This window comes from Cyanidioschyzon merolae, chromosome 2, assembly GCF_000091205.1.
Source record: "Cyanidioschyzon merolae strain 10D DNA, chromosome 2, complete genome".
In the NCBI taxonomy this organism is placed as follows: domain Eukaryota; phylum Rhodophyta; class Bangiophyceae; order Cyanidiales; family Cyanidiaceae; genus Cyanidioschyzon; species Cyanidioschyzon merolae.
The window spans coordinates 163,027-182,679 of record NC_010128.1 but is presented as its reverse complement, the minus strand read 5'-3'; the positions used below and the strand labels follow the sequence as shown (position 1 = coordinate 182,679).

Here is a 19,653-nt window from a genome sequence, read left to right as displayed (position 1 = left end):
ACTCTTTTCTCGCTTACAAGCCTTGCGTGCCGACTGGCGTTGGACCCACTGGGCATTCTCGCACTGGAGCTAGCGGACGACACGAGCTACGCCCCCTTCTGTGAAGCGAGCAACGGTGCGTGGCTACATCAGTGTCAAATGGAAATGAAACACAGAACTAATCACGATGTTCGTGACTTGTGGTATTTTGCTCGAATGATTTTTAGATCCGCCGCAGTTGTCTTCGATGTGCTGCTGTAGGAGGTCACGAACTAAAATGCAGTTTCCAAATTCTGCATCAGGTATGCGGGGTGACTTCCTCGAGTCTCCGCCACCGGAATTCGATGCCTTCCCGTCATCAAGATGATTCGCGACGCGCTCGAGCAAGGGCTCGTAAAATAACCTATAATACTAAACAATTTGTTCCAAAAAATGTCCTGTTTTCCTCGTTCCTCACGAGTCGCTTGCACAGATCATGCGTGCTCTCAGCTTTCGAACTTTCTATTTCAACGCACTCGTTGGCGGGACAATTCGTGTCGCCGGATTTACGAGGAAAGAAAAAGCCCGAAGCCGCTCCTTGGCGACATGGTCTCAAGCTCATCTCGAACTTTCAAAAAACCCGTTATGCCAATAACTGATTTTACCTGATAAAGATATGCTTCTCTTTTTCTGGCTGTATACGAAAATGCTTTCGGCTCTTGCGTGATGCTTTCACAGGACATGATCCCGGAAGCTTGCGGTTCTTCTGTTTTTTATGGAGAAGAGCCGTGGAATGGACTTAAGACGTAATTGAGATAGCTTCCCGTGGAAGGTGCGTCCCAGCCTCGCAAGAAAGAAGCGTAGACAGATCCAAAGTTCTCGATCTGTTCTCCACTCTGGACTTACCTTCCGGAAATTGGTTTAGAATGGGTGAAATCGCGTTCCACAAATCCTCCATCGAATAGAGCAATATGCGCTTGCACGTACAGCACACAGCAAACTTGCCGAGGGGAATGCTCAGAGGGAGCCCATGATCCAGGCGCGCGGCACTGGGTGCTGAAACAGAGGGCATCCAGGTGGTCTACACTGTTAAGGACTTTAAAAGTGATGAAGCAAGGATTCGCGCGCCGCAGAGCACCGTCCGGAGGAGGATTTGTAGTGGATGTATGGGAACACTTGGCCGTATCGATGTTTCACAGCTGCAAACGGTGCGCCAAGGCGTTATCTAAACATGATGAAAAAAGCACGTGCAGTGTAGAGAATAAATTTCGCCTGTGCGTGAAATGCTTCAAAATTAACCAGAAGCTATGAAAAGGCGAGTTAAACGCCGCTATTTGCACCCTTCAACTGCTGACAACGGAGTTGTCAGGACAGGAGAGGCCGCTTTATTTGAAGCTGGAAATCAGTAAAAGGAAATCGAAACAATTATGGAAAAGGTCAGCAAAGGCTGATGTTGCCGGCAGCTGGACGAGGAACAAACTTTGCAGTGTTCACTTCAGTTAGTGAAACGGTTCCATTTTATGCTTACCATGTTGTTTGTGCAGGATGCTGTGCACGTGCCTTACAGTCATGGCAGTGCATTCCGGAACGCCTGCGCCAGTACGAACATATTTGGTTGTCTTCATCGCAGGTATTTGACGGCACGTATGTGTCCTACGGATTGCTGGACGGTTTGGAACGACTTTGGGATGTTACTGCTGGCTCGCAACAGAGCAGCATTACTTGTGCAATTCAGTCAAGTTTGCCTGCCAGGTGAGTTTTCTTGCTCTTTCTCGCAGTCCTTATCATGGACATCGTGCACCGCAAACAGAACCTATCAAACTCTACCTGTAAGACAGTATCCTCACCATTCCCTTCCACTCCATTTCCTCTGAAGGATACTTTGCCAAAGTTGCCACAGGATACCAAGTTTCCGTGCCTTTATTTAGAACTGTGCTGGTGAGCCGCGGAGATGCAAAGATGAAAAACATGTTTGTCTTGGAGACTGCGTCGTGTTGAGCAACACACGAAGCATATCCTTCTGAAATGCGAACGCCTCATGCGAGATGGAATGGTGCTCCTCTCACCCGATGAGACTTTTGGCGGCAAGAATGGTAGACCTGTACATGAGTACTGAAAATGGGCCAAACCAGTATTCAAAAATGAGCAATAAGCTCGCAATACCGACAATATCAGCACCAGCGGCAATTTAATCGTGATGTGGCCTCCAGATCGTGAAACAATCGACATCACTAGATGCTTCATCCTTCTGTGAAGCTCTTCATGGCTTCCTCATCCCATGCTCCTCTATCATAACCTTTGACAGCGACAACTTCTACTGTTCATAAGCGGTCAAGCAGAACGCAGCTGCTAGTGGCGTCGACCTGCTCTTTGTGCAAGTACGTTCTCCCAATTACTGTCGAGAGTGTCTGCGTTGATGTCGAAAGCTATCTCTAAGCTCACGGGCCCATAAAAGAATAGTTCGCAACCATTCCAACGTTCTTCCGCAAATCATTCTTTGACGACTTGAACTCTACTACTTTCACCAACCCTAAACTGCTTTGTTTCTTCTCTGCTCGTGCGCGGCAGGGAGCGGAGAGACCCGCTCCGGTGCGTGCGCCCCCTCGCGACGTAGAAGGTTTCGAAAGGATGCTTAATGAACATGAAATACTTGCGTGGAGAAGATGAGATTCAGCCCCATCTCCCTCCGAGAACGTATGAGTCACTAGGAAAAAACAGATGCAGAGTATGGTGGCTACTTTCATACTATTCGGCCAAGTAAAGGAGAAGTCGAAGGATGAGCTGGTCTCAGCGAACGACTACGAGGCGTTCGACCAACTTCACGAAGAGCATTGGCGAAGCTCCTTCAGGATTTCACGTGTCCATGGAGGAAATGGAACGAATCTCACAGATATCATCGAGACCGAAGTAAAACCAGTCTGCAAGCCATTCGTGGAACCTAGACCTGAGTCAAGCAACCATGCTTGTTCGCAACCACTCACTTTAAATGAAGAGAAAGACTTCCTTATGGGCGAAGATCCTGGGATCCAGGACATTGGAGCGGTCCCTATAACTCTTAATTAAAACGACGAAACCATAACCCGAACGGAAACAAGATGGAGCGGCTCAACTTTCCAGGGCACGGTCTCATAGGGAGCTGGGCATGATGGTTGTCATGAGGCGTCCCGAAACGCTGCATGACGACATTAGAACTCAGTTCGACACGCTCAGCGCCGAATCGAGCAGAGTCACATGCTTTTATACGATTCATTCGGAAGCAGGAGACAAGAGTTGTGGTGGCTACTGCGGATTATCCCTGACAGGTGGACATGATAGCGCTCTGGTAGCCGACGGTTCCGTTTGCACTGTAGCAAGCATCAACCAGATCGTTCAATGATATGGAAAAAGGAATGACCGATAGCTTGCGTCGCTTGGTGTTAGCCTATGGCGCTGAACGTACTGCAGGTCGTAAGCGTTGCGCTCTAGGTCCTCGACGAGAGCGTACAACGAATGCAAGAATCTATCCTGTACGATTCCCATCGATGCGTTCAGGACGATAAACATGCATTACGCACGCCGGTGTGCGCAAAAACTGGTAGAGCAGATGCGTCATTAACAGATACGGCTGCTCTAAGTGGTGTACGATAAGCTGATCAATTGTCGTGTGGCGAGAATATCGACTGCGAGCTGCTCGCCATGGTGTGATTCCCCCTGAAACGATGCTTGCAACCATTTTCGCCATCGAGCTGTAAACGATTCAATCAACACGGTAATGTGCTGTTGTTCCGGAGCGCCCGGCGGCTTTGTGTTGAGCAACTTTTCAAAATGATCATTTACTACACAGTGTCGGCATTGAGCTAAAACGCTGAGGTCTCCACCTGGACGACGCGGCTGCGAGGAGAGAGAGCAATGGATGTACACCACCAGGTGCAGAGTACATGTAAAGTACGGTCAGCATTCCTGTGACGCTAAAGCGCCTTGCAGTCCAACCGAGTACTGTTTTCCGTGGAAATTCGTAACCGATAACCACGCTCCATCAATCGACATTACTGAGCGATGAGCATGCTTCGATGCGCAACGTGCCCGCCTGCAGATCAGAGCGGTGTGCGGCTGTTCATCGAGGCGAGCACGTCGATATCAAGCGCACCATGGAGTATCCCTGGTTCATGTCAACGTCCTTCAGCCTCAGAAAGAACAGATGCAAGCGTGCACGTGCGTGCACGGCAGCATATTGTGCCTGCACACAAGTCGCCGCGCTTGCACCTGTGCAAGCGCATATGAAACGGCGCCGCAATGCCCGCTTCCAGTGGGTATCCGATTTCCGGAGAGAAAATGAGGTGCATCGCCGCCGATGCCCGAGAAGGAAGCTATCTTGGGAGCGCCACATGCTGACGTTCCTTTCAAGCAACTTGTAAGCATCAGTCCAGCAGCAAATGCGCATCTACAGTGGACCAGGGTGTCAGTGTTGGTGCCTGTGCACCCTGATGAAGGCTTTCGTACAGGAAACGCTGATGAAAATGGAGGTATGCGTCCTGTCTTTTGGCGATGCATTCGAGATGACGCAAACCATTCGCGACTGTAGAGCGGATGTCCTCATAGATGCTCTGCGCTCGTTGCCGATCTCTTACAAGGGATGCATCGGGATATACCGGATCGAAAAACTGGAAGTAGAGTCGCAGTGGCGGCCGCGGTCGCAGCAGCGGGATCAACAGGTCTGCGATCGCCGCATCAGAGGGCTGCTCGGAAAGCGGCGAGCGCCAAGCACGCACAATATCAGCGCGAACACCCATTCTTTCAAACTGATTGCGAATAAAGCCGCCCAGAAAAGGTACGTTCAAGAGTTCTTCTCCGTCCGCCACGACGTCGAAGCTGTCATCAGGGCCAAAAGAGGCAAAAGGCACAATAACAGCATCGAGGCGTGCACAAAGTCTCACAAACTCTTCATCCTTCGGCCAAAAAATTTGATTATTTTCGCCACGTCTCTTATATGCTTCACGGGCGCCGCCTGGGAAAAGCAATAAAGAGTCGCCGTTCCGAAGGAGACTGTAAACCGTTCGCGGTGATACAGATACAGCGCCTAGTGCAGCGAGATTCGTCGCAAAGTCGCGGGCTCGCGTGCGCTGCCGATCTCCCGCACTTTCCCATTGAGACTGACCCCGCTGCTGCATCGCGAATATAATGGGATGTGCCAGACCCCGCACGAATACACCCCGGCTCTTCCAGACTTGGTCAATCAGAAATGGTAAATCGATGAGCCCCAAACGGGTATGATTTCCAACAAACAGAACCGGACGCGTTGATGATGATAAGGGTACCTTGTCGAAATCCAGAAAAATTGGCGAAAGCAGACGCCTCTGTCGTTGAAGCTGCCACCGCGTCTCGCCGAGCGCGAACTTGTTCCTCGGGAAAAACCGTGAGCCCGTGGTTGAATCCCGCACGGACGAGCCAGTCCTCTGCCGTATCGCATATCGATCCAGCTGTCCATTTGTTGGCGACCTGGCAACAAGTGTTTGGTCGTTGTCGAGGGTTTCAGTTACGAAACCTGAGCCCATTGTTTTGTCGGTGACGTCCGTTGTATGCTGGCTCGGAGACGAACGGGTATGTGAATCTTTCGCAGCTTTGGGTATTCGTTCCAAAAGACCTCTTCGAATGCGATCATGTGCGCGTTCAGCCTTAACCATGAGCTGCTGGTAAGCATCGAAGCTCCCCGACTGGAGCAGCGCGTGCCCACCTTGAGTTGCAACGTACCGAACAACAGTAGCAGGAAGGCTACTCATCCTCCGGACCCCCGTTTTTTGAATTTCGAGAAAAGGCAGCGTAAGCTTTCCAAGGAGACTCTCTGATTCTGCTAGAGAGGGCAGCAGAGCATCATTCGCTGCAACTGCGATTGTGTATTGCTCAGCACCGTACTCTGCTGCAGCCGCAAAGTCATCGGCTGCATAGCGAAAGTCGCGAATGAGTCGCACCCGATGACGGAGCGTCTCCTTGGGCAAGATTTCGCGGAGGACACCCATTCGCTGGAGTGACTGAAACGCCATACTGGGCTCTGCCAAAAGCTGGAGCAGATCGATCAGAATAGGGCTAAATATGTACGGAGCAACGTGGTAAACGGGGTCGGGTAATGCAGAGATATTTTCCCAAACTGGAGCGAGAGCTGATTTGCTGAAACTAGTTGCTGGGTTCACCAGCATGACGTGCCTTGCCAGAGCGCGAGTAGGGCTTTCGCAGGGGTCAACAGCGCCGCATTTGAGATTCGCTCGTCTGCGAAAAGCTCTTACACACTCAAACCACAATAAGCAGCCCATGCTCTCAGCGAGAACATCCGGTGCAACCTGAGGCTCGTGCGATACCTCTTTCGACATCAGTACCTCTGTCTTTTGTTTCCAGAGGCACTCCAAACAATCCAGAATTGTGTTCCCTAATTCATCCAGCGGCATTCGGTTGTCCCGAGGAATCACCAAAATGCGAACATCATATTTTGACTGAAACATTCTAAGCTGTGTAGCAATACTGATGCCAGTGCCATCTAGGCCGGGGAAGAACAGCAACAGCGGCCTAGTCGCCCGTGAGCTCTCGTCAAGCATCGGAGGCATGATGAATCGAACCGTTCCCTTGAGGTGGTGCATTTCTTGATAAAACGCCACAATCTGTTGGGGAACCTGTATGTCCTGAAGCATTTTCACCATGTCGCTCTGAATATTATTCGTGGCTGGGAGCGCGGCAGAGGTGTACTCACCGGAGGCCTTGCGCAGAAGCGTTCGAACATACCGAATATCCAAGTGAAAGTAATTAGCGCCTTCCAGGATGAGCTCGAGGTAACGTGACGAGGGCTTTTGTGGATTCCGTATCTCCCATGATACATACGCGACTGTCTTGACATTTTCATAGAGTACGTTGCGGTAGGTGCGTACTGTGACGTTGACGACGCGCTGGCGCCCTAACCCGACCCCTTCCGATAATAGGATGCGGTCTAATTCTGCTTGTGTCAATCGAAACAAAACACCGTGAACCTCTGTATCATACTGCTCACGGGGTGCACCAGAATTGGCCTCGACGGCAGGCACAATGTTGGCGAATGCTGGTTCTCCGAGGGCTTCCACGCCAGGGCAGCTGAACTCAAGGCTGAACCCTTCCAGTACGGCCGGCTCTCCGGTTTCCCAGGACGACGACGATATTCGTCGCAACAAATAGAGAAGATCAGTGTCGGGTCCCAGTACTCGGGGGCACATATTGCTGCCGTAAGCAAAGTAAAGTGCTGCGGTGCCCGGAGCTTGGACTTTTTTCGCCGAGACTGCAGCATCCAGGACGCTCTCTTTGGTGCCTAATGGCTCCAAATTTTGAACAGCTTTGGTGCTTGTGAGTGTTTCGCTAACGTTCATGCTCACCAAACGACTGATTTTGTGAGTCCTGCGAAGATCCGACGCAGTCCTGTGAACGCGACCCTTCAAGGTGAACAGGGTTGCCTGGCGACTGCGAAGACGTGCATTACCTGTAGCGCACGACAGTTCCGTCGTGAAGACACTCAAATCGCAAAAAGCCATTTTGCACTCACGAAAACCACCCACGACAACGAACGCTGTTCGAAAGTCGAACGTCACCGGCAGTACACAGTAGCGGCGGGAAACCCGACCGGAACAAGCTATATCTAATTGATGAGCAGACGCCTCCCAGTCTTTTTGTACCGCTCACTCACAACTGGTTCAAACTGTTTCTCATATAGTCCCACTTTGAAAGGTTGCCCCACGAAATTCTCTCGTGCCAACTCTGGTGGTCTTCTTTCTATCACCGCACATCTCCTTATATTGATAGCGGCATTAAAATCTCGGTTCACATACTCCATGCGTTTCTCGCCATTGGTAGTTGAACTCACTAGTGCAAGCCATCCTCGAAGTCTCGCCCTCCTTTCCATTTGCTCTTCCGTCGGCCCTCTGTACTTTTTCATATCCTCAGGGCTCCGCTGGCACTTTGCCATCTCGACCCTCTGAAGCGTGCACCCCAATTTGTGGTTTGTATACGACGCTCGGAACTCATCTATCGGTATCGTGACGAAACGGCATGCGCACTCTTTGTACGTTCTTGTCGTTGGAGATCGCCTACACCCTTTTTTCGACGCCGAGCTCTATGCTTCGTATGCTACTACGAGCCTCTGACTTTCATTCTCCTTGAGAGCGCTAAACTGATTGAAAAAGTTCGCGAATGCATGCTGCTTCCCACTGTACGAGTTCATACGCAGACGGGCCCACCGGGGCTTTGTATATTCTTCCCACAGCGCCTTCCAATGAGCAACACAAACTTCCATGAATTTCAGAAAAGCCCGAAAGTCCGCTCCTCGGCGCGTCTTCTCGCTCATAGCTTCTAGGTGCTCTTTCATTCCTGCGTTTCACGTCTCAATTTTCTTCCATGCATTCATGATTCCCGATTCTCGGTAATATCTAGCCCTTGAGGGCTTCACCAAACGCATGTCTTTCTGACGTAAGTTGCCGGTGTTAGCATCTTCCCTATACTTGGGTGCTGCGATGGGTATGATATTCGTGTTCCCGGGGTTCGCATCAACGACGAAATCGTTCTTCTGCACCTCCTGCGCGGTAGGGCTCGCCTTCTGGTCTGCATTCGGCTTCGCCCGCGACGAAGCGTGTAGATGAGAAGGAGGCGGATCCTACGACGCAGAAAGTGCAGAAGAACGATTTCGTCGTTGGTGCGGCGAGTCATGAACATGAGAAGGAGGCGGGTCCCGCGACGCAGGAGGTGCCAGATAACGACTTTGTCGTTGGTGCAGAGCCCGGGAACACATATATCATAACCATCGCAGTACCCACGCGCGCGGAAGATGGTACGAACTGCAACTTACGTCAGAAAGACATGCGCCTGTTGAGATTCTCGAGAGCAAGATACTATCGAGAATCGGAAATCATGAATGCGAGGAAGAAAATTGAGATGTGGAATGCAGGAGTGAAAGAGCACCTGGAAGCTATGAGCGAGGTGACGAGCCGAGGAGCGGACTTTAAAGCTTTTTTCGGGAGTTTATGGAAGTTCACATTGCGCATTGTGATGCGCTGTGGGAGGAGTATACAAGGAATCGATGGATTCGTCTGCGTATGATTCTGTACTGTGGGAAGCAGCGGGCATTTGCCAACTTTTTCAATCAGTTGAGTGCCCTTAAGGAGGATGAAAGTCAGAGACTCGTAGTAGCGTACGGAGTAGGGCAATGGAAGACCCAAACAGGGTGTACATCAGTTCCGTCAACAAGAACGTGCAATGAGTGCGCAAGACGTTTTGTTGCGATACCTGTAGATGAGTTTCGAACGTCCTACACACACCACGAGCTGGGCTGTACACTCCTGAGGGTGGAGATAGAAAAGTGCCAGAGGAGCCCTGAGGATGTAGAAAAGTATGGACCGCTGACGGAGGGGCAAATGGAAAGGAGAGCGAAAGTTCATGGGCTACTTGCATTGGTAAGTACAGGGAGTGATGGCAAGAAACGGATGGAGCTCGTGGATCGAGATTTTAACGCCGCAACCAATATAAGGAATTGTGCGGTGCTGGAGAGAAGACCTCCAGAGCTTACACAAGAGAACTTTGTTGGACAACCTCTAAAAGTTGAACTATATGAGAAACAGTTGGAAGCAGTAGTGGGTGGCCGCTTCAAAAGCACTGGGAGGCGTCTGCACATCAGTTGGAGACGTCCGGTCTAGGGCGGGCTTCTCGCAACTACTGTACGCGCGCGACGTCGTTCCACTTTAGAACAGCGGTGGTGGCTGCGTGGCTTCTGAGCGCCAAGGGGACTATTTCTGGATTTGCAACGGAAATGGCGTCTGATCTTACGGCGGAAGTTGTTTCAGCTCTGGCAGTGCTGCACTGGGGAAAAAGCACCGGAGAGAGCCGCAGACAAGCCCATACGTTCCTCTGTAATGTGTCAAAGTTTTTCTCCGCAGACACGATTTTCGCGCTGGGACGGGACCTCATAGCAGCTAATCTATGCTATGAAAGTTTGACACGATCTGCTGTTCCAGATGCAGACTCGAACTTTGCTAGAGTAGTGGAAACGGCCGCTGTACAGTATGGGTTTCAGCTGTTGGTCGACCTTATCGAGCGTTCGCAGGCTGAGGCTCTAAGCGCGCGTACGGACACCCTGGATATGTGTCAGACGCTCTGCGCTTTTGCAGTTGAGTTATGGAATCACTGCCATGGCACACTAGCAGCTGGAAAGAGAGCATTTTCTTGTGGAGAGCGGAGAAAGGTCGCCCAGTTTCTCGCTCGAATTGTGGTGCAGTATTGGGAGAGCAGCTATGGTTCTCGGGTACTGGATCATTTGCTCGGAAGTCCTCTGGAAAGCGCTGAATCTATGGAGATTTTCTCTACGATAATTGAAGAAATCTTATCCGCAGTGGCTGAAGAGACGGGAATACGTCAGTCAGCAGGCGCGGCAACTGTTCAGCTGACTGCTGATGCGATCGGTGAGCGTCTTGTGCAGGAAGGCAGCCGTATCGTTCTTGTGGCGCTCCATATGTTACGCTGCGAATTCACGGACCCCGGACCGGCATTTAGGGCATCGCTTCAGCTTCTGTTGAAGCTGTTGGAAGGTTTTCCAGTCGAGCTTCTGTTGGAGGCGGACGTACCGACAAGCCTGGTGCTGTTTCTCAGGCGGAGATTTGAACAAATGTTTGGAGACCGGCTTGTAGCTTGTGCAGATTACGACTGGTTAGCCATCGAAGCGCTCGGTTGCTGGATCACCAGGGCACAGCCGATGCTGCCGAAGCAGCGTGACGTGCTGGGCTCTCTCTTGGAAACACTTATAAGCTTCGTCATATGTTTCGACGAAGCATATACAGGTGACGTCGGATTGCTCATAGATGCTCCGATCAGATGGGAGGAAAGGCTATCTTTGCTTCAAGCGGTCATAGAACTCACTTTTCTCGCGTTCGAGTCGACGCTCACTCATCTGCAAGAACGCCCTGCAATATGGTCATCATTCATACTTCTGTTAGGGCGACTAGTGAGCCACCCGTGGGCCTCGATTGCAGAACTTGCGCTGGCTTTTTGTTGCCGCGATCAGGTGCTGAAGACGGTTCTCACCGCGCAGTGCGTCGTTGTGCTGCTCGATGCGGCGTGGATGCGGTGCTGCATGGACACAAGCCTACCTGCCTATTTGTTCACAGGAAAGGATATCGTGGAAAATTCGGTCTTGGACGCAAATGATCCGCGCTGGCGCCTCATGAGTTTTGTTCTGTCGCGCAACGCTGAGCAGCCAAAACTGAATTCGTCTCTGAGGAGTCGAACGCGAGATTTTCTTCGAAAAATCTGTCAGAATTGGCGAGATGCGTGTCTGGACTGGGTCGTTACGCGTGCTGTAGACCGCATGGATTGCCACAGAAATCGCAGAAGCACAGGCCCGGTCATGGAGCAATTCTGCTTTCGCGAAGAGCCGGCACATTTGCATAGTTTCTGGAGGGGACTGCTTTCTGTTCGAAACGGGCAGTACCCAAGCGATGCCGAATCAGCCTTGTTTATCGAAATGCTGTTAGATGAGACACGAGAAGTAATGTTTTTCACAATGAGTGAGGTCCTCGCGCCATTGCTTCCGAGCCTTGGACGAGGATCTGGTGTTTCGAAACCTCCAGGGGTTTCTAAGACATCCTCGCGAGGCGCTAGCTCTGAGGTTGGAGGCGAGGAAAACGCTCGACTGACTCAAGTTCTGCAGCTTGGTGAACGAGTTGAGTTTGTCCTGAGCATGGTGGATACGCTTGACCTGGACCAAGATGCCAATAAGATTCATATGATTTTGCATGTTTTTTTCGGGTGTGCCCCGCTGCTCGCCAGAATCGAAGGCGCACAGATACGCACCATACAAGCGGCACTGCGAGTGCTTGAGCGTATCCAACAGCTACCATGCACAGAGCATGCTCGGTGGTCTGCAATGGGCTTGCATCGGAGGGAAAAGTGGTTTGACGCTCTGTGTAGAGGAATCTTAGCGCTTCTCTTGCGGTCAGAAGGGAGCGAAACAGTTTCGGGCGCACAAGTACTGCTGCCGTCCATCCAACAAGCGCTGCGTGAGGCACCGATGCCCTTTCCAGCTCGATGCTCGCTTTTGAAGTGCGTTCCAGTTATCGTGTGTTCTCTCGACTCTCCGGAAAAGAGCATACCTGTTTTGAACGCGCTTTTAGAGGAGACCTTGGGAATCTGGAAAACAATGGCTCTTCAGCACGAAGTCCTTCGAGATCCGGAACGCTTCCTTATAGCTTTCTTGGCACCCTCAGCTGATGCAGACACCAATCGCACCTGTCTTCTTCAACTTTTGACCTTGTTTGAACAAATGCTAAGCGTAAGCATGAAACATAGCATATGGAAGCAAACCGTCATGTTTGGAGAACTGCTCCCAACGACGCTTCCTCAAATGGTAGCTGCTCTGAACCATTTATTCAGCCTACGCCCTGATGGTCGTGGAGACATTTCAGTGCTTGCCCCTTCTCGAATCGAGATCGCTCAGTGGTACCGGTTGGTCATGGAATGGATGCTCAGAGCCGGATTGCTTCCTGAGGCGATCGCCGACTCCAGGCAGCACCGAAAGGAGTTGCTGAAAACGCGTCGTTCGTTCATTCACATCTCCGCACGAGGCCTGCTTCTCTTCCAGCGGATGCTTGCGCTCGATCCTGATCCGGATGCCCTGAAATTTTATCGAGAAATCTGTCTAAGAGGGATTCCTCAAGTTGACATCGAGTATCTAGCCCTCATTGTGCGTCACGTGATGAAGACTCTGCTCCAATGCGAGGCACAAGCACACCAGGGCAGTGATATCTGGGAAACTGATGTGACGGAGATCTGGTTACCGCTGTTGCGGGCAACTGCTGAACGCATTGGTCAACTTGCTTATGAAGAGGTTTCCGATGAGGAATCCAGTACGATGGATGAGGTTCTCCATGGCGCTCCCCACGCGAACGAAGCATCTTCCGCAAACGAAGCTTTTGACCAAGCCGCTGTTGCGCTCGTCGAGTTAGCTGTCGCGATGCTGAAGCTCGAAAGCTGCAGCCGACGCGTGCAGTTATTCAATTGGGCCCGAGATTTTTTGCGCAAGTGTCTGGACTGGCATTTTGAGAGTGCGTCTCGGAAAGCTTTCGCGTTCCTGCGAAAGCACTTGAGCTTCTGGATACACCCGGCGGAGGGCTATTTGGCAATAGACACGGAGTCGCTACTGCAGTTGGAAAACTCGATCGCTAGGGCCTTGACAGACGAGAGATGGTACAGCCGCCCCGAAGACGTGCGAAAGGTGCACGCCGCAGTCAACGATGAACTCTACAGGCGTGGCTTCAGTCCGGCATGTTTCACTACGAGCGAGCTCCCTAGTAAGCATCCGAACGCCTCGATGTTTCCCGGCGAAAATGGTGGCGAGCGTATGCGAGCTCTTGGTAACGTGGCTGTGAGACGCAGCTTCAATCACGGGGCGAGCACGCAGTTGAACGAAGCTGCGATGGCGTTCCCCTCATCGAAGATGGCGTCCCAGAAGCACAGGCCGCTTTCGGTAAGGCTACTGCAGAGTTGGAAAAAGCGGACACAGTTGTATACCATGGATCTTGAAGATGAATCGATCAATGGTGACGACGATACTGCGCTGGAAGGTGTAGCTGTTCTTTTCGGGTAATCAAAGAACGCTTCCACGCGGAACCATTTTGCATATCATGCCGCTGTTCGTGCATATTTTTCTGCAGCTTATTCTCCGGAGGACTCGCAAAAGCATGATTTGTCGCTGACTGTTGAGCGGAGGCCTTAACCAATTGGTTACGAAACTCAAGACGTAGCTTTATGCAGATGCTCTCACGAGAAGGTTGATTCGCTCCAAGATGCGTTCCCAGTGCGACCTGTACTGTACTGGCGCGCAGCGCTCGACGGCGTACACCGAGATCCGCGGCGCTAGGTGTACAGACGGCCATCTTCTGCCCGTGTCCAGCGAGGGGCGATTCTGAAGCGGGCACCCCGCACCCCAGTGTGCACATCCTGCATGCGATGGTAAAATCGAACGTGCAGCGGATGCGCGCGTACGGCCATCACTGCCGCGTCTGTGGAGTGTTCCCGTAAGAGCGCCGTCTATAGGATTCCACGGACTTGTGAGTGTGCTCTAGCGGCAACTTGGGGCTACTCACACCGGCAACTCGAGAAGGCAGCGTCGACGCTTAGAGGCAGGCGCTGTGATCAGAGGGCGGTGTGTGGTGACTCGGGACTTTTTTGATCGTCTGGCACCAGTAGGCGGTACCTGCGTTGGTGCTCGGAGCACCAGGGTGTCACAGCGTGCCTGTTTGACACTGATCAGCGCTCGGGCGTGGGAAGCAACGCAACAACGGCCAAGGTGCTGTCGAAACTGGAGCCATGCCGACGTCGCAGTCGTCGAGTGTGGCAGCGCTCGGGGGCACGCAGGGATTTGCCCGGAAAGAGCCTGCGACTGGCTCCCAAAGCGCAGTGCAGCGTGTTGTCGAGGCAGTTGCCGAGCGTGTGGAGGCTATCCTGGACGGGGAGCTTCGGGAGCAGGAGCGCGGCGCCTCTTTCGGCGCTTCTGCGACGACGACCGAGACGGACCCCGAGCTCGAAGCGCTGCGCGAGCGTCGTCTGGAGGCGCTGAAGCGAGCAGCGGCTGCGCGCTCCCGATGGTGCGCGCTCGGGCATGGTAGGCTGCATGAACTTGATGACGAGGAGGCGCTCCTCGAGGCCTGCCGATCCTCAGAGCGCGTTGTTGGCGTGTTTTGGCGTTTGCGAACAGCGCCCGAAACCCAGCCGCTGCAGGATGCGCTCGCACACGCGTTGCGTTCCCTGGCACAGCAGCATCTGGAGACGCGCTTTTGGGTCGCTGAGGCGGAACGGTTTCCGTCCATGTGCGAGCGGCTCGGCGTCCAGGTCCTACCATCGATTCTGCTGATCCGGAACCAACAGGTCGTGCGCACCTTTGCCGGTCTGGGCGAGTGGGTCATTGCGGGCCGCGCTGGAGTGCGCTTTTCATTGGAGCGCCTTGCGAAAACGCTTCGGCGGCACCGGATCACCGGCGTGAGCCTGCACCCTGATGCCGAGTCCCGCGACGCACCATCGGATTCGGATTGAGGACGAGACGTGCATGGCGGCATCGACCTCGAGCTGCGTACCTGTGCAGCACCTCGTGTGACTTTAATAAACATTTCTGGACGTTCGCTCACGTGTTTCGACAAAGTCCATAGAGCGTGCCCGGGACCTGGGTCCCGCAGTGGTGTCCTGCATTCCGTCTCCGGGCAGATGCATCCGCCCCGTCAGATCGAAGCGTACCAGTTCCATCCTTGTCGCCATCGAGACGCCGCCAACAGGCAACAGTGATTTGGAGGACGTATTGCGCGTTTTGCGAAAATTTGGGTGCCCGCCGACATCAGAGGCTGCTTGCGGATAATCGCTGCGAACTGGGCGGATGCGCTTTAGTCGTCGCGCGGTGTCATTGCAAGCACATCCGTGGTAGTCACGACACTGCGAACACGCCGTGCTGTCGCCCAGCGCATGTCGCTTTGAGGCGCTCTCGCCCAAGGTACAGAATGTGCGCGTTACCTGCACGTACACGGATCGGCCCATCCTTCGATGCAATGGACGTGATCGACGTGCCTCTATCGACGGCCGTATGCATACGTGCATCCGTACTGCCAGTTGTGCGTATGCCCCCAAGGGATGCGCCTTCGACGCCCTACAGGTAGCTGTGACGTGCTATGGATACCGGCTATTGGGGTACGCGCTACCTCCTGTTCGCAATCGAGGTGTCGTTCGGTGAACGTCCGGCACTCGGCAGGTCGCTGGCTCCACGAAGCTGTCGTTGTTTAAAGAAAAACCGTTCTGGAGTCGGTACAGCGTGAGCGCATCTGCGGTGGAGCACACGTCGGTGCGCTGGTATCCGGGCGTGTTCGCGCACGGTATCGGCGATATCGGACAGGAATGATGGAACGCGTCCCGCTGCGGGCATATGTTTGCTCTGTACAATTACGTTCTAGAATGTTCATGATGTCGTGAGCGCCTGCATCGATTGCCCGAAATTTTGAACGCCCGCTATCGGGGCGGAGCAGAAGCGCTGTGGCCCGCGTCCACAGCAGCAGTGCCCTTGTGTCGCTCTCTAGGTCGTTGCGGCAGCTCTGGCTCCGGCAAGGCGGCAACCGCTCGTCGCTTTGGCTTTGATTTCTACATGTCAGGCGGCCGTGATGCGACTCCCGAGGCCAGCGACTCGGAAAAGTGGGTTTTGGGGTCGAAGCAAGCGTTAAACCGCCGTGCGGGACAGCTGGACGCAGTGGCGACGGACGCGTATGCGCAGGCACCCGACCAGGCCAGCAGCGCGACGAGCGAGACATCGGCTTCGAGTCACCTGAAGCGCCCGACACGAGAGACCCTGGAGAAGTTGCGCCTACGCGTTCAGCAGCTTCGAGGTCGTCGCCAGTCGGCGGAGCAGACGCACAGCAGTGCTTCGCGCTCGCCGTGCTCACCGACGCGAAGCGCCGAGGGCCTGATGACGCCGCCGCTACTGCGCTTGCACGTTGTGGCGGCCGTCGGCACAGGAGGCGATGCCGCAGATCACCTGATACCGGCACCAGTCGACCCAGGGGCTACGTCGCCGCAAGCGCAGCGCACAGAGACACCTGCAGCCGTAGCGCCGCATCCACGCACCTTGAGCGCGTTGCCGAGCGCGTCTTGGACTGCAACGTTCCGCGAGGTGTTCGGATCCTCGCCTCTGACTCTGGTTCCACCAGCGTATCGGGAATATGCGTTCGAGGCGCTGGAGACTGCGCTCGCCCGTGCCGACACCACGCACCTGCGGACACTCGCCGCGCGGCCGTCGTGTCCGAGTACTTGGCTGTCTTTCCTGCAGTCGCTGGAGCGGGCACTCCTGCCGAGCGGGATGCCACCGCGTACCCCCACCACCGACGCCAGGGCGCGTGCAGTGTTGCGCCTCCTGCAGCGGCTCTATGAACGGGCAACGCGGGCGGTGCCTGCGCGAGGCCACCGACGAAACAGCGACTATGTCGAGCTCTGGCTGGGAGCCGTCCGCTTTCAAATGGCACTCACAGAGCAGGAGGACGCCGAGGAGCTACGAGATACTTTTCGCTACCTGAAAGCAGAGCGCATTGGCGAGCATGACCCGCGCATCTGCGAGCTATGGGCGCGTTTCGAGCGGCGATTGGGAAACGAGCGCAAGGCGCGAAAGCTCGAAGAGGAGGCAGCTGCTCGGCGAGAGGCAGCTGAGCAGTTTATGCGCGGCACGTGTTTCTGGCTGTGCGCGTCATCGGACCCTGAAAACGCCGTGCCAGAAGTGGTGCGCAGCGCGCACCATAGCAGCGGCCACAGCGCCGACGCGCCCGATGCCGCCTCTCTGCTGACGATCACGGCGGATGTGTTACAGCCTGCTGCGCGGGTTGGCAAGGCACCATCTGGTGCGGGGCTCGCCACCGCGCTCGACCCAGCCGCACTGACCGGGTTCAGCACCGCGACCGGCACTGGTGCCGGCATTCCACCGCCAGATGAGGACGCCCCAGCGACAGCCATGTCTTGGCATCGCTCCGTGGAGACTGCTCCAGAGCAGCGCGCCACGCTCTCACCACCGCACCAAGCGTCTCGCGATGAGCATCGCGCTCGCACTGCCCTCGACGCTGCAGGCGGTGCAGAGGCGGCGCTCTCATCACCGCGCATCGACCGGGATCCGGCTGCCTCGACGACACCCCCGCCGTGGACGCGTCTCCGGCAGTCGCCACAGGCAATCGAACTCGCAGTGGATGCGGTGCCGGCCCGGCAATCCTCGACGACCGATCGCTGGCCGATGCAGCGCGCTCAAGGCGACCCCGAAGCCAGTCAAGCGCCTCACATTATATCTCGTAATGTGCCTGCTGGTGTGCCTGATGGTACCCAGGCGGCGCCGGATGAGCGCCCGGCTGCCGCGGCATCGAACCCGATCGACAGCAAATCGCGACGATGCGCGGGAAACGATGCATCAGCAGGACACGTGTCCATCAGAACAGGTGCGTGCGTGGCACCCGCAGCGCGAGAAGCGCACGCACCGACAGCGCAACAGCCCCGCGGGATGCAGCGCTCCGTCGACGGCCCTGTTGCCGTGCAGGGATCGGCAGTTGCTGAGGCTGCAGCGGCGCCCCGTCGACCGCTGCGACGCCTGGACGCTGGGAAGGAGAATGTGGCTCCATCTGACGGTGGTGACGGCACGAGCCTGCTGAGCCTACCGCCAAGCCTCGCCGACACTGTGGTGCACGTTGGTGGATACCCGTACATCAAGCTAGAAATCGTCGGGCGTGGGGGATCTTCCAAGGTGTTCAAGGTGATGTGCGCGCGAACCCGGAAGATTTTCGCGCTGAAACGCATTCGCATCCGCAAGGCCGATCGCGAGACGCTCCGGAGCTACTGCAACGAGATTGCGTTGCTGCAGCGCCTCCGCGGCCGCGACAATATCATCCAGCTGATCGCTTCGGAGGTGCGCGAGCACGCTGGTCTCATTTACCTCGTCATGGAGTATGGCGAGATTGACCTCGCGAGGCTGTTACTGCGCAACGCTGGACGACCCTTGCATGCGAACTTTCTGCGTCTCTACTGGCAGCAGATGCTGGAAGCGGTTCATACCATTCATGAAGAGCGCATCGTGCACTCCGACCTCAAGCCAGCCAACTTTCTTTTCGTTGAGGGTGTCCTGAAGCTCATTGACTTTGGCATCGCCAAGGCGATTCAGAACGACACCACCAACATTGTCCGCGAGAGTCAGGTGGGTACCCTGAACTACATGTCCCCTGAGGCAATTCTGGATACCAACGAGGCAGCTTCCGCTGGCGCCAGCGGCGAGACGGCGGCGGCTCCCTCGCGGCGCCGCTACAAGCTGGGACGCCCCAGTGACATCTGGTCACTCGGCTGCATCCTGTACCAAATGGTGTACGGCCGCACGCCATTCTCACACCTGAACGTGATTCAAAAGCTCCGCTGCATCACGGACCCGACGTACGACATTGCGTACCCGCCTGTGGCTGGGATCCAGGGCATAGGCTCGGAGGCATCGGCCGCAGCGCTCATGGATACGCTACGACGTTGTCTGCAGCGGGATCCCGTTCGAAGGGCCAGCATCCCCGAGTTGCTCGCGCACCCGTTTCTGAATCCGGATGTACCGTTTGTGGATGCTGCGAGTGCAACCAGAAACGATATGCGTACGTGCTCATGACGGCGATTGGACCGCGCGATTGATGAGCGCTTCATCGCCGACTCTCCCGAGATTACACAGCCCCGAAGTTGCGCGCAGTTCAAGCCCACAGAGTCTGCATGGACTTTGCAGCCGTCTGGAAAGCGCCTTTTTCTGTGGTCGACGCGCACGCCTGGATGGGCATTTCCCGGTGAACAAAGTGCAAGTCGCCGAACGAGGCACGTGCAGGCAAACCTGAGTTTCCGATTCCCGTCACTGTAAAGATTCACTGAGCTGCACAGCGATGCGTGTCTCTTCGAATGCTTCGCCCTTGCCGGCCTCAGTTTTCAACAACGCTGCCTGCAGCGCTGTTTCGGTTGAAACAGCGTTGCTCTGCGCCATAGACTCTTTGAGTAGGCATCGCTCCCCTGCTCGGAGAACAGATTTCGGGTGCGACATTCGAAGTAGGTCAATCTTCGACTGAGGCGTTTTCCTCCACGGTCCAATTTATGATCCAGCGTCTTGGTCTCTACTCGATGCGTAAGAAACGACCTTCGGTCGGTCACCGATCG

At 54.7% G+C, this 19,653-nt stretch overlaps 4 protein-coding genes across 4 annotated transcripts, besides 2 other annotated features; 3 read left to right on the top strand and 1 right to left on the bottom strand.

The window, feature by feature from the left end:
* Positions 1–4,355: 4,355 nt before the first annotated feature.
* On the bottom strand, positions 4,356–7,478 carry CYME_CMB069C (hypothetical protein, conserved; the record flags this gene model as incomplete). The annotated part of the gene is made up of 1 exon (XM_005535112.1): positions 4,356–7,478. The coding sequence occupies one exon, from the start codon at positions 7,476–7,478 to the stop codon at positions 4,356–4,358; it is 3,123 nt and encodes a 1,040-aa protein (XP_005535169.1).
* A 197-nt stretch (positions 7,479–7,675) lies between these two features.
* Positions 7,676–8,554: a sequence feature (repetitive element).
* An 8-nt stretch (positions 8,555–8,562) lies between these two features.
* Positions 8,563–9,521: a sequence feature (repetitive element).
* Positions 9,522–9,742: 221 nt separating this feature from the next.
* On the top strand, positions 9,743–13,570 carry CYME_CMB066C (hypothetical protein; the record flags this gene model as incomplete). Its single annotated transcript, XM_005535111.1, has 1 exon — positions 9,743–13,570. One exon carries the CDS (start codon positions 9,743–9,745, stop codon positions 13,568–13,570), a length of 3,828 nt encoding a protein of 1,275 aa, XP_005535168.1.
* A 722-nt stretch (positions 13,571–14,292) lies between these two features.
* On the top strand, positions 14,293–15,015 carry CYME_CMB065C (similar to ATP binding protein; the record flags this gene model as incomplete). The annotated part of the gene is made up of 1 exon (XM_005535110.1): positions 14,293–15,015. One exon carries the CDS (start codon positions 14,293–14,295, stop codon positions 15,013–15,015), a length of 723 nt encoding a protein of 240 aa, XP_005535167.1.
* A 1,090-nt stretch (positions 15,016–16,105) lies between these two features.
* Positions 16,106–19,123, top strand: CYME_CMB064C (probable spindle checkpoint protein kinase MPS1; the record flags this gene model as incomplete). The annotated part of the gene is made up of 1 exon (XM_005535109.1): positions 16,106–19,123. The coding sequence occupies one exon, from the start codon at positions 16,106–16,108 to the stop codon at positions 19,121–19,123; it is 3,018 nt and encodes a 1,005-aa protein (XP_005535166.1).
* Positions 19,124–19,653: the final 530 nt, after the last annotated feature.